The 12390-nt window shown below is 43.0% G+C and overlaps 1 protein-coding gene across 6 annotated transcripts in view; it reads right to left on the bottom strand.

The window, feature by feature from the left end:
• Positions 1 to 12390, bottom strand: part of LOC141788708 (transcription initiation factor TFIID subunit 4-like) — a 44186-nt gene that overhangs the window by 25990 nt on the left and 5806 nt on the right. For 5 of the 6 annotated variants that reach the window (XM_074667717.1, XM_074667716.1, XM_074667715.1 and 2 more), the window contains exons 3-9: positions 10115 to 10236; positions 9836 to 9943; positions 8523 to 8651; positions 8018 to 8140; positions 5274 to 5363; positions 4910 to 5023; positions 2812 to 2944 (exon numbers count right to left, since the gene is read on the bottom strand). In XM_074667717.1, coding sequence (XP_074523818.1) covers positions 2812 to 2944; positions 4910 to 5023; positions 5274 to 5363; positions 8018 to 8140; positions 8523 to 8651; positions 9836 to 9943; positions 10115 to 10236 — 819 coding nt within the window. The remainder of the gene's footprint in view (positions 1 to 2811; positions 2945 to 4909; positions 5024 to 5273; positions 5364 to 8017; positions 8141 to 8522; positions 8652 to 9835; positions 9944 to 10114; positions 10237 to 12390) is intronic. The other variant, XM_074667714.1, reaches the window with a different exon arrangement.

Consider the following 12390-nt stretch of genomic DNA (forward strand, 5'->3'; position numbering starts at 1 on the left):
TGAAGCCCAAAACTTGCTGTTAGTAGTAAACACAAAGTGATTCAAACATAACAATAATTTATTCAGTGCAAACATATTTTTAAACTGTCGTAACAAGAAACAAAACTGTACAGACTAACAAAAACTTAAAAAAAAAAAAAGACTTCAGCACACTGGCTTGGAAACAAAAAGTCCTAAAAAATGAAGTCCATGTATATGCGCTAAAGTGTCACTTCTTTAAAAGTCTGGTTAAGACTGACTGCAGACTGGAACCCAGCACACTAGCTGTCAGTGAGAGTCTCACGAAGCCTGCCTGTTAGGTCTGCAATCCATACTGTGTCAGGAACAGATGGGTGATGTTGTAAGCTATGCCCGTCATGGGCTGGAAGAGCTGCAGAGTCAGGGAAGCAGAATGGGAAAGAGGCACACGGACATGGAAATAATTTTGGAAAGATTTAAAAGCACAGAATAAAAACAGTGTTATGGCTTTGGATTCTTTTAAAAATTAACCTGAAACTCAACATAGATAGTGATGGACTATCAAATAAAAAGATCCCAAAGACCAGCTCCAAAGGCAGAGACAGTTCACTACGTTTGCAGATGGTCTGTTAGACACTGTGCTAATGTATTTAAAAAAACATCATTTCCCCTAGGTGTGAAATGAACTCCATCCCTCAAAAATAGCCCAGGACTGTCTTGTCTGATGTGAGGGTGCTCAATCAGCACACCATCTAAACTATTTATAAATGTAGCCATGACACTGTTTATAAACTTTTGGCTCTATTCCATCTTTGCTGGAATTTTAACTTTCCACTGGCATCTCTGGGTGATGCCAGACAAAATTATTTTCATGTCTGGGTGCTGGACACGGAGCTGTTGGGGGTCATCTTTCATCCCAGGTTGCTGCAGGTGCCACAGGTGGTTCAAAATCCACAGGGATGGTGTTTGGGTGGCAGGCAGCCATAGCTTGTTCCTTAGGTGTATAAAGGAAAATAAAAATATATATGTTAAGAGATTTTTTTTTAACTGTCATGTCCAAGTAATTACATACTTTTTGCTATTCAAGTACCACAGTTTTACACAGTCTTTGGACTCCTTTGTGGCAAAACCACAACTGAATAATATTAAATGCATTACAGTATGATGTACATTCTCATAACTTTCATCTTATCATATATTATGCTCCTCCAATTCACTTTGAAAAAGAGCAAGCACAAGCACCGCATAATTACAAATACTTCTCTAACAAAACCTGTATCTTAAACTTTATGTAATTATCATCAAGTGGCACCCAAATCAAACACATATTAATGTGATTATGAAATTTTGAATTTCTTTCATATTAACCATTTGATAAGTAATGCAGACACTGAAAAATACCTTAAAATAGTAATGTAGTAATTTTCCAAGCTAGGACTACAGTACATGGCCAGGATAACATCTAATAACTGTCATCATTTTTATTATACTTGTTCATTAAGAAATAACTTGCAGGTTTAAATAATAAAATTGTATATGTATGTTTCTGACAACTTTTTCTAAAGTTTTGGGTCAACTTACCTCAAAAAGTGTGATCGAAGGATGCGGAGGTCCAGAGAAAAAAGGGGATTGCAGTCAGTAGCCAGTTAGCTTACGTTAGCTCCACTAAGTAGCATTTAGCTTAGCTATGCCGTAGCATCGAGCTAAATGGACGCGGCTTCATAGCCCAATCACAATTCAGCCCGCCTGCACTCCGCTTGGCCTCCGCCTCTGAACCGGAATGGCTCCACTGGAAGGCTGCATTTCCACGATGGCCGCAGCCATGGATTGGCTTCAAAATCTTGTCTCAGAACAGTCTATGCTCAGAACACACGGGTCACATCAGGGACGCTTCATACATGTTTTTTTACAGTCTATGTAATAACGCTTTCCTGTTCGTTACAGTTTAACAGAAAGTAGCTACACCCTTTGCAGACAGAGGGTGTTAGAGAGCCACGTGGTAGCTGTGCAAGAATGTTGTTTATTGGTTAAATAAGACATATATACTGATATGATTCACAAAAATACTAAAAATTACAATATTTGTTTTGGTTCTTTTTCTTTTATGTTTTTATATGTTGTTAATTTTAGATTCATATATTTCAGTATTTCTTAATTTATTCTGTTAATATTTATGTATTTATTTGCTTTGTTTACTTTTTGTTAATTTTTGGTTCAAATTTTTGTGAATTTCTTTTTTTTTCCTGTAACTTTTGATTAACATTTTAATGTATTTAGTTTAATATTTTTGTGTTTTTATTTTTTCAATCCATGGTTATTTTTCTATTTTTATTTTTGTGTAAGTACTTTGTTATTTTTTGGTTTATTGTTTTTTAATTTTGGGGCTTGTTTCCTATACATATTTTCTTTCCTTTTTTGTGTATTTTGTTCATTACTTTCTATATAATTCTATTATGTTCTCTTTGTGTTTTGCCTTTTTTGTAGAAGATTGTTGAAGCAAAAAGCTTTCAGATGCACTACAACCACTGTCTGGTGGTTACATCACATTACAACCAGGGGCTGGTTCCAATAGTGGTAAAAACATTTTTAAAATGAGTTAAAACTGACATGAACTGTGTTATATTTATCATTAATCAATTATTGGATTATTGAAAAACTGACTTCTTCTAGATATGTTTGTAGCCCATGTTATTCTGGCATACTCTGCCTTATCCTCACCATTCTTAAATGTTATTAACAGTTTTTTTTGTTGGGACTCAGGTCTGGAGTTATACTCTTAATGTCTGCTTCATATTTGTATCACATTTCATGTGTAATGTGATACCACAAATGGGTCATGTGAAGAATTGTTACCTTTATATTGCTTTTCTGAGTGGGCCACTGTGGGTTTTAGAGCAGTCCTGCTGTTCCCCAAAATGTAAGTTCTGGACTGGGTTAATGTGTCAAACCCAGGTCTTAGTGTTGCTCCTGGAAGTTTCTGGATCACCTGCATTTAAGAAACAATCATTAGCAGCAGTTCAAAACTAGAAGACACCCAGATCCACATTTCAAGTTTTCAAAATATTGTCAAACGTCTTTCAGTAACTCCACACTAAAGTAATCACAGATCACTGGGATCGTTCAGGTCCGGCATGGTTAACATGAGACCAACGAAGACTGGGGGAGGAGCTCAGAAAGAGACAGCTTCTCTGACCTGACACCAGCACGACATGGGTCAAATCACGCTTTATTTTCAGGTGTTGGTTGGAGAAGATGGCTCTAATCCCAGTTTTGTAAATCAAGAAGGACAAAGGGTGGGAAAGACAAATGGATCAAACAGCAAATTAACCTGCAGGCAGCATTCCAGACACTGGTGAACAGACATCCCACAATAGAAAGCTGACACTTTTCTGAAAAATGCTCAAAGAATGCAGAAAGAATAATTGAAATAATTCACATCTTAAATGATAAATGTAATTAATGTACCAACACATGCTTTGTCCTTTGGGTGCCAAGTTTTGGTACCTGAAGGGTTAATCACATGATCAGGAACTGATAATGCCACCGGTGAGTGGTTGCAACATTACGCAGCTCTGTGGCTGTAATGAGCGACTCTTCAGACCCCTCTGGCGTCTTTTTTTGGGAAAAGAGTGACTACATCTAGCGACTTTCTGAAGTTTGGAGACTGACATTAAAGCCTGTACTGATTTCTCAACGAGCCGCCCTGAGCGCAGTGCTGAGTCCCTCCCCGTCCATCCTTCCCGTTCACGCAGCAGCGCGTAAGAAGTAGCGCGTGAGGAGTAGCGCGTGAGAAGCAGCGCGTGAGAAGTAGCGCGTGAGAAGTAGCGCGTGAGAAGCAGCGCGTGAGAAGCAGTGCGTGCTAACAAAGGGCATAAGGGCATTTATACCTTGCTTAATGCATTGGCTAATTAAGGTAATGTAGCTTATTTACTGTCATACAGGTGTAGTATTGTTCAGGCATAATGCTAGGTTTATGAGAAGAACCGGAGTGTGAGCACAGGGAATCTGCACGCGCAGCATTATAACTGAGCACGAGGACACAGTCTGAGCACGCACAGAGCAAATTTGAGCGCAAGAGCAGAGTTTTGAGAGACAACATCACAAAATCTGAGCATGAAATCAATAAAATACTGCGTTCAAATCGATTAAAAATGCTCTCGATTTAAGATAGGATATTCATTCCATACTCCCCGTCCATCCTCCCCGTTCACGCATCAGTTTGCCTCAGGGCGCGGTCACGTTGACCATCCATACCGCCCAGTTTGTTTGGCCAGCGTGACTGTAAGTGTGCCATGCTCAGGCACGCTTCACTTCTCTGCTTTGGCTTCAGAGAGGTGGGCTTTAGCATGGTACACTTCATGCACGAGCACATGGACAGCGTGTTTGACCCATAACGTATGCTGAGCCTGAGTAGACGTCTGCATGCAGATGAATGGCGCCGACACTCGTCTCTTTTGGTCATTTTTAGTGGTCCCTGACCCGGATAAAGGAGGAGGATTATTTTGACATTAGAAATGAAGAAAGAAGAATCAGAAGACAGTTCATTTACAGTTATTAAGACATCTAAGATGCAGTCAGTATGTTCTGACCTGTCACTGGTTTGCAGCTGTTATTTGGCACACAGTAACGGTTTGTTGTTTATTCTTTTAAGAAAAGTTCTCAGAGTGGAAAAACGCTACAGCTGAAAACTAAGACTCAAGATTTGCACCTTGATGTGAAGCTTAATTTTCTTTTTGTTTAAACTGATGTTATAAAATAAAAATAACCAAAAAAAGTATCAGTATCAGAGTGAAGGTACCAGTACCAGTATTAAACACTTCTGAACGGTGCCCAGCCCTACTCACAACCTGATTTCATGTCACATATTTTTATTGTTCAGTGTTTTTCTGTTTGAACTTATAACTGTTCACGGGGTTTCATCCCCAGTCAGCATTTCCCCACATTTCTTTACCTTCTGGCAGTTGCTGGAGCTTGATGGAGGGTTGGGGTGGTGGCTGGAAGTTGAGGCCTGTTGAATAAACACCTGGGGGTCTGCGGTGAGGCGGCGTACAGCTGGTAGACTTTTCTGGAATGAACGAGAGGATCACTGGAAGAAATCAGTACCTAGCTTTAATCTGTTCTTGCTTTGAGAATCCAGGCTTGACTTTTCATCCTTGAGTATTCTCTGGTGAAGCCTGAAAGAGATCTCTTGGATCAAACCTGGGCTTAGGACACTGCCTTCAGCTCCAGTCTTAAAACTTAAACATGTTGGGACTTTGCAGGGTCTCCAGTCATCAGATGAGCTTCAGTAAAATGTGGTTGAATCTATCTGTCACCTTGAGGAAAGGCACCAAGCAGGGCTGTGGGGTCGTCTTCAGCTCTTTGTAAAGCTGTTCAGTGAACTCCTCTGCCTCCAGCTTTCCTTCCTGCAGAGTAAAAACATACACACACATCTCAGGAAGTTTTAGGTAATTCACTTTTAGGTTTCAGTGAACAGTAAGTTCAAATGGTAGCTGTGCAACTGATTCCTCAGCCAAACATGTTGGAGCGGTTGGTAGTGGGTTCAAAAGGCAGCCCATTATTTGGGGCTAGTGTGCAGCCCTACATCTCTTAAAGTGCAACTCTGTTTTTTTGACACCTGGACCTTTTTTATAGGTGTGTGCATGCTCATATACTCACTCAGACAAACATCGTGCAGCTCGGAGTCCTTCAGAAGTTATTTGGATCCAACCGATTTTAGCCGCACTTAGCGGGGGCCACAGCAAGGGAGCTTCAGCACAGGACATAATCTCTGCAAAATCGCTCATTTCGGCTATATTTTTTCATCCATCGCTATCCATCGTTATCACAAACACACTCCTCTTCTGTTGCCATAGGCGAACACTGTCCACAAGTGCACCACCAGTTGTCATTGAGTCGTGGATGTGCTCCTGTTTGTTGTTTTCTAGCCAGCTCTTTGTCTCTCTCCCTCTGCATCCTTCTTTCATGGAGCTCCTCGTCCGTGTACTTAGGCTCAAACCGGTAAGGACAGCTGTCAAACGTTTGTTTACCAGGTCAGCTCTGGGTCAGCTGACCCACCTGGGCCTTGTTCTACGAAGCAGGATTACTGCCTAGCGAGGTAGCTTTGAGGATAGGTTCCGGATTCCCTGTTCTACAACACGGGATCACTCCTCAGCGAGGCGAGTCTCCATGGCAACATACCCTGAACGGCTAACCTGCTCCGGGGCAGGTTAGGTTCCAGATTGAACTTGCGGACTATTAAAACCCCGCCCACTGACCAATGAGCCCTCATGAAAAAATGGCTTGTTCGTTCTTAGAAGATCCCGTGGACATCGGAGCCCGACCCACTCTCTTTTTCTGATGACCACCTTTATGAAAGTTACCGGTTTTCCAGGGAGGGGTTGGTAGTACATGACACTTTCTACAGGTAGTTAAAGGGAATGAAGAACTCTCATTGCCGTAATAAGATCTTCAATGCCAACACTTCTGTTCCACGACAATATTTTATTGCCCGTATCAAAATTGTGACAGGAATTCATGTAGGGCTCATGTGGGCTACATATCACACAAAAAATATAAGCACGATAGGAATGAACAAATGAATAAATTCATGTAAGAACTAAATTAGATATGCTGCATGTTACAGTAAAAGCGCATGTTGAACAGAGTTATTTCAGGATGATAATGGCACAAAATATTTTATTTGCACTACACCACTACACTTACGCATTTAGACTGTCAGCAATTTTCTGCCAGCACTCCTTCCGTGCTTTAGCAGCAGCGACGGTGCTGCTTTTAACGTTAATAACATGTTTCAGCTCGTCATACTTCCTCATGATCACCTCCTGCTCCTCCTGAGTGAAGTATGCGCTCCTTCTCTCTCCGGCCTGCTCTGACGCTCCAGACTGCTCCATGTTCATGATTGGTCAGATGCAGCGGGCTCCGCCTTATATGTGTGCACGTGCTCATTGCCTGGCTGGATCCACTTATGAGGTTGATAACCAGTGTCGTGAAACCGTGTAGCGAGACCAACGGCTACCACGCTCAGTTCAGCGAGGTAGCTCCAAGGCTATCTCGCTAGACTGAACTTGCTTCGTAGAACAGGGCCCTGAAGACGGTAGATGAGCTGACTTTATGGTAACACTGGCGATGGATGAAAAAATATAGCTGAAATGAGTGATTTTGCAGAGATCATGTCCTGTGCTGAAGCTCCCTTGCCATGGCCCCCGCAAAGTGCGGCTAAAATCAGCTGGATCTAAATAACTTCTGAAGGACTCTGAGCTGCACGATGTTTGTCTGAGTGAGTATATGAGCATGCACACACCTATAAATAAGGTCCAGGTGTCAAAAAAACGGAGTTTCCCTTTAATGTCACAGATACATACGCACTTGACTCTTTCATGGTTGTCACTCCTGAACTCCACCTTCCATATTTCTCTTTTCTTTCATCCTTACACTCATTCTGAATATCAAAAGGTGGTCGCACCGTTGCAAGCATTGACGTATCTTTGGGCTGCTTCTGATGGAGTTTCTTCGACAGATTCTGATGTATTCAGGTCTTTTCTGCTCATCTGGCTTTTGCTCATCTGGGGACACAGTCCTGATACTGATTTGCTGATCAGATCTGACACCAGTAGTGCTGGGTGGTACACCATTGTCCACAGTATACCATCGGCCTACTCCATGATGGTATGGATCTTAAGAACTGGTGTAAATCCTCATGTCTTATATTTTCCCATCAACATGATCTTATGCTGAGGATTTAGCTGCTGTTGCCCTCAGAGAGCTCTGTTACACAGTGATGCAGCAGAAGACCCCACAGATACCCTGGAATCAGCTTTGTGTTCCTCTTGTGTTTGTGCTGTGGTGAAGGAAGATGATCAGACACCACTTGCCCATATATTCACCTATCAGGGTTTCTGCTAAAATATCTTTTTCATTGGCTCGTGACCACGGGGGCACCATGAAAGAGTAACCTGCTAAAAACCAAACTGTTAAAAACCAGTTGTGCATCCACATGTTAATAAATTCCTTTGTCCAAGTCCAGGTCTAGACTCAGTGATAAGGATGGAAAACTCACCAGGAGCTTCTTGACTAGTGCTCTGACATTGTTGGCCATGTTAGCAGATCTGGAGTCACTGGAGGCCAGCTTGATCAGCGTCACCAGAAAGTTCTTGCACTTCTTGACACTTTCCAAAGTCTCCTGTTGAGAAATCTCAACAATTACTCGTCATGGAAGTTCAGAGTGTTTATTATGGGCGCGTTTAGCAGGTGGTCAGCATGATAAACACTGACTGTTTTCTTTCGGACTTTTAATGTCAGTCTAATATCACTTTGATGTAGAAGAGAGTCATGGTATTTATGGTGTGGCACGTTAACCAATGAATTCAGTAAGCAGTGACTCCTGTAAATTCATAAATGATTTTCACCTAAGTAATACCAGTCTGTAGCTAACAAATTAATAAAAAAAACACACACCAGTGAAAACACGGATGAAGGATGAAATGATGAGCATGACTGGGACAGGTGCATCTATGGGCTAAGTGACCGCCATACTGAGGACGTGTGCAAGAGGCAGGACTCACCTGAGTGTACGTGACAGGTGGCTCCTTTTTGGGTTCAGTGACGACCCCCTGAAAGAGAGGTCGCCCCCTGTGCTCTGACACAGCACTGACAGGCTGCACAACAGCTGGTTTGGGAGCTACACCGATAACCTGAGGAGCAGAACCAGTGAAATCAGCACAGGGTGGACACTATTCTGTGTGAAATAACCTTTAGTATCTTTGGCTGTATTCACACCTGCATCGTTTGGGGCAGCTGTTCCAAAACAGTTACCCCCTACACCCCCTACACCCCCCCCTACACCCCCCCCCCCCCCCCCCCCCCCCCACACACACACACACACACACACACACACACACACACACACACACACACACACACACACACACACACACACACACACCCCCCACCCCCCAAAGTCCAGTTTGTTTGCTCATATATGAACACAGCAATCGCTCTTGGATGCAGGATAAACAAGATCGCCAAAGGAGGGCAGTCTCTGCTTGCTTTCATTCGCCCTGTAGTGTTTCCTTTGCAGTAAGAACAATCACCTTAGCAACCAGCACCACTGACTCATTACTGTGCTTCACATTGTAGTGATGGGAGTAATGAGCCAGGTTGCTAACCGTTCAGTTAAAACAGTAGAAGAAGAAGAAGAAGAAGAAGAAGAAGAAGAAGAAGAAGAAGAAGAAGAAGAGTCCGTCTTCTACTGCGGCTCCCTGAGGCAGCAAGTCTTCACCCTAACAGGTGCATCAGCCCATTATTTTCCAGACCCAGTCTAGACTCGTGAAAAAGAGCATGTTTTGCTGACACAGCAAACACTGGTACACTGATCAGATGAACACTATAACACAAACTAGCCACAGACACTGCTGATGCTCCATGGATGTTGTTCCCTGTGGAAAGCTGTTGGAACCTGAATGGATGACGATGAGGAAACTCCCCTGGCTTCAGAGTAAGATTTCTGACCCATGAGAGAAAAAAATTGACTGCAAGAAGCATCTGTTTACAGCTCTGGACAGCAAGAGACTAGGGCTGCACGATTATCGCAATCGCAATCGCAATGTCAGCACATGCAATTCAGATTTTTCTCCATGATAACCAAGCAAGTCTGTAGACTCATCATGACACTACTTTTTTTTATTAAATCGCAAGCACAATCGCAATCGTAATGTTGTCCACCTAATTGCAAATCGCACCTTTTCCCCAAATCGTGCAGCACTACAAGAGACCTTTGTATCATTTTTGCCCCTGAATCAGACCGAAGCAAATGAGCCACAGTTGTGAATACAGTCTGGAGTTTTGCTTGAGTCATATGTGACTGTATGCGAGCCACCTTTACCACGGCCGTCTTCTGGGGGGGTGCTTGTTGGAAAGAAGGAGGGCCTGCCATCCTGATCACCGTCACTTTATCGCTTCTTTTGGGTCCAGCTGCTGCAGCCTCCTGAAACCCACACGAGACAGATAGTTCAGACGATGGTGGAGCTGATCAGAGGTCACTAAATTCACACACACACACACACACACACACACACACACACACACACACACACACACACACACACACACACACACTCTCACACTCTCACACACACACACACACACACACACACACCTGTGGGGCCAATGGTCTGGATACGTGGGTGATGATACCTCTTGGTGTCTGTTGAGCCTGAGCCAAAGCCTGCTGGGACACCAGCATCAGCTGCCCGCTGTCACTGCGGACCAACATCATCCCTGTGGATCAGACAGTGGAACAGGTCCAGCTCATAGCCCCAGCACAGCATGGTACTTTAAACATCAGACCCGCTGTAGAGGAACACTTTTCTCTGTCCAGGCCCCAAGAAATAAAATCAAAGACTCCTTCATTCTCCTTTGGTTTCTCCCTCAGTGTGGGAAATCACCTCCCTGCCAGCAAAGTGCAGTCAACCATCTGGAAGAGGCTTTCCACGTTGTCCAAAAAACTCGTTGTATACTGGGGCTGGCTCTAAATGTTGATAAAACTAAACCCAGGTATTTCTCTGGGTCTGAGAGGACAGTGGAAGATAAACGTCAGATCTTCACTCCATCAAATGAGGCGAGTGATTGGGTTCAGACTTTTTACCACCCGGGTATTTCTCCCGGGTGAAGCTTTTCTTCAAGCCATCACATCCAGAGCTACACAAAAACCTGAGGATGAAGCTGAGTTTCTTTTACAAAAACAAAGGATGTTTTTCATTTGTTCCTGGAATTGAACTAATCAAACAACCTTTTATCCATGATCATGGTGATATTCTCTATCTGTGAGCTACGTCAGCCCCTCTGAAAATACTGGACTCAGTTTCCCATGCTGCATTGCCCTTTGTCTCAGGTTTAGGATTTCGTACACATCACTGAGTCTTGTACGACAAAGTTGGCCTGTCTTCCCCACGTAACAAAGAATGGAGCACTGGTGTATCCTTATTAATCAGGCCATACTACACGATGGGCCGTCTTATCTATCTGCCCTTTACTGAGTCTTAAGACTGTCACTTCAACCTTCGGTCAAACGGATTGGTGCCGTTTGTGCTTCCTCGGACTCGCTTGGTCTTTGGTCAAAGAGCTTTCAGTGATTTTTGCTCCCTCATTTTGGTCAGAGCTACAAGGTCATCTGAAACCAGACAATAATGTTAGCTTGGACTCTTTTAAAACCAGGATAAAGGATCATCTGTTGAGCCTGTGCACTTGTTTTACTGTCCAACGCTGCTAATTTATGGACTGATGTACTGTTTCTTTGTTTCTGTCTATCCTTTCTGTCTGGCCCTCTGTGTGAAACTCTTTGCGCTGCTGTCTTGGTCAGAAATCCTTGGTAAAAGAGTCTTGTGTCTCAGCAGGAATATTTCTGGGAAAATAGATGTGAAATAGGAAAAAGAAGGTGGTTGTGTCCCACACATTCATGTGGCAATGTAAGAATAATCAAAAAACCAGTCTGACCCAGAGCGATGTGTGTGAGGTATGAGTGTGAAGTAGCTGAAAGGTGACAGCCTTGTTTGGTTCCAGTTTTAACAAACATCACTTCATTTTAGACAAAAAACACAGTTTATCACTGATTTCAAATCTGATACACTCGGTGTGTGTGTGTGTGTGTGTGTGTGTGTGAATCAAACTTTCCATCAGACCCGTTTTCTCTTAGAGAGAGTGATTTCGAAAGTTTGCATCTGGTGTTTAACTTTTGCTTTTAGCTGACACACATCCTTGTATGCACAAGAAATAACAAAAAATAAAAAGTTCTGTTTGTCTACAACTCACAGAACATGCTGATGAGAAAAATCAGAGGAATATCAATTAACATGGGAAAAACAATGAAATATCTGTCAACAGCAACGAAAATGTTCGAAATGAACAAATGAAAGGTAAGGCTTATGAGGTTTTAAGTGTCCGTGCACGGCTGCATGGGGGCCCAAGGGTCCCTGTCACCTTGGAATTGATTTGGTAGATTTTTTTCCTGACTCCATGTGTTTCCATAAAACAACAGGAAAATGTTAGGAGGACAGATGCTTCGACACAGACTTCCAATCTTGTGCCCAGAGTAAGTTCTTAAAGTAGTCCAGGTTCTTTCATGCACATATGTCTACTGTGACTTAGCATAAAGCTTTCCAGTGAGGTATAGACTTACGTATACTCACATGGGTCTAGCATAACCTGGGGACCTTTGGTAATTTCAGAGCTCCCCCTGACACCAGTTTTTGGTGTGGTGCATTGACATAAGCAAAGCCTGTTAATAACTTGGTGTTTCTCATGCTGCTGACTGACAAAGCCAGACAGACCCAGGGTGCACCTGGCACAGCCAGCCGTACGTTCTGACAGCCAAGAGAAGAACACGTTCACATCCAGCTTTAGTCAAACATTATGCAGTGGAAACTTCTGGATATG

This window comes from Halichoeres trimaculatus, unplaced genomic scaffold (genome assembly GCF_033239565.1).
Source record: "Halichoeres trimaculatus isolate MK-OKI-2021-1 unplaced genomic scaffold, fHalTri1.1 fHalTri1_scaffold_4, whole genome shotgun sequence".
In the NCBI taxonomy this organism is placed as follows: Eukaryota; Metazoa; Chordata; class Actinopteri; order Labriformes; family Labridae; genus Halichoeres; species Halichoeres trimaculatus.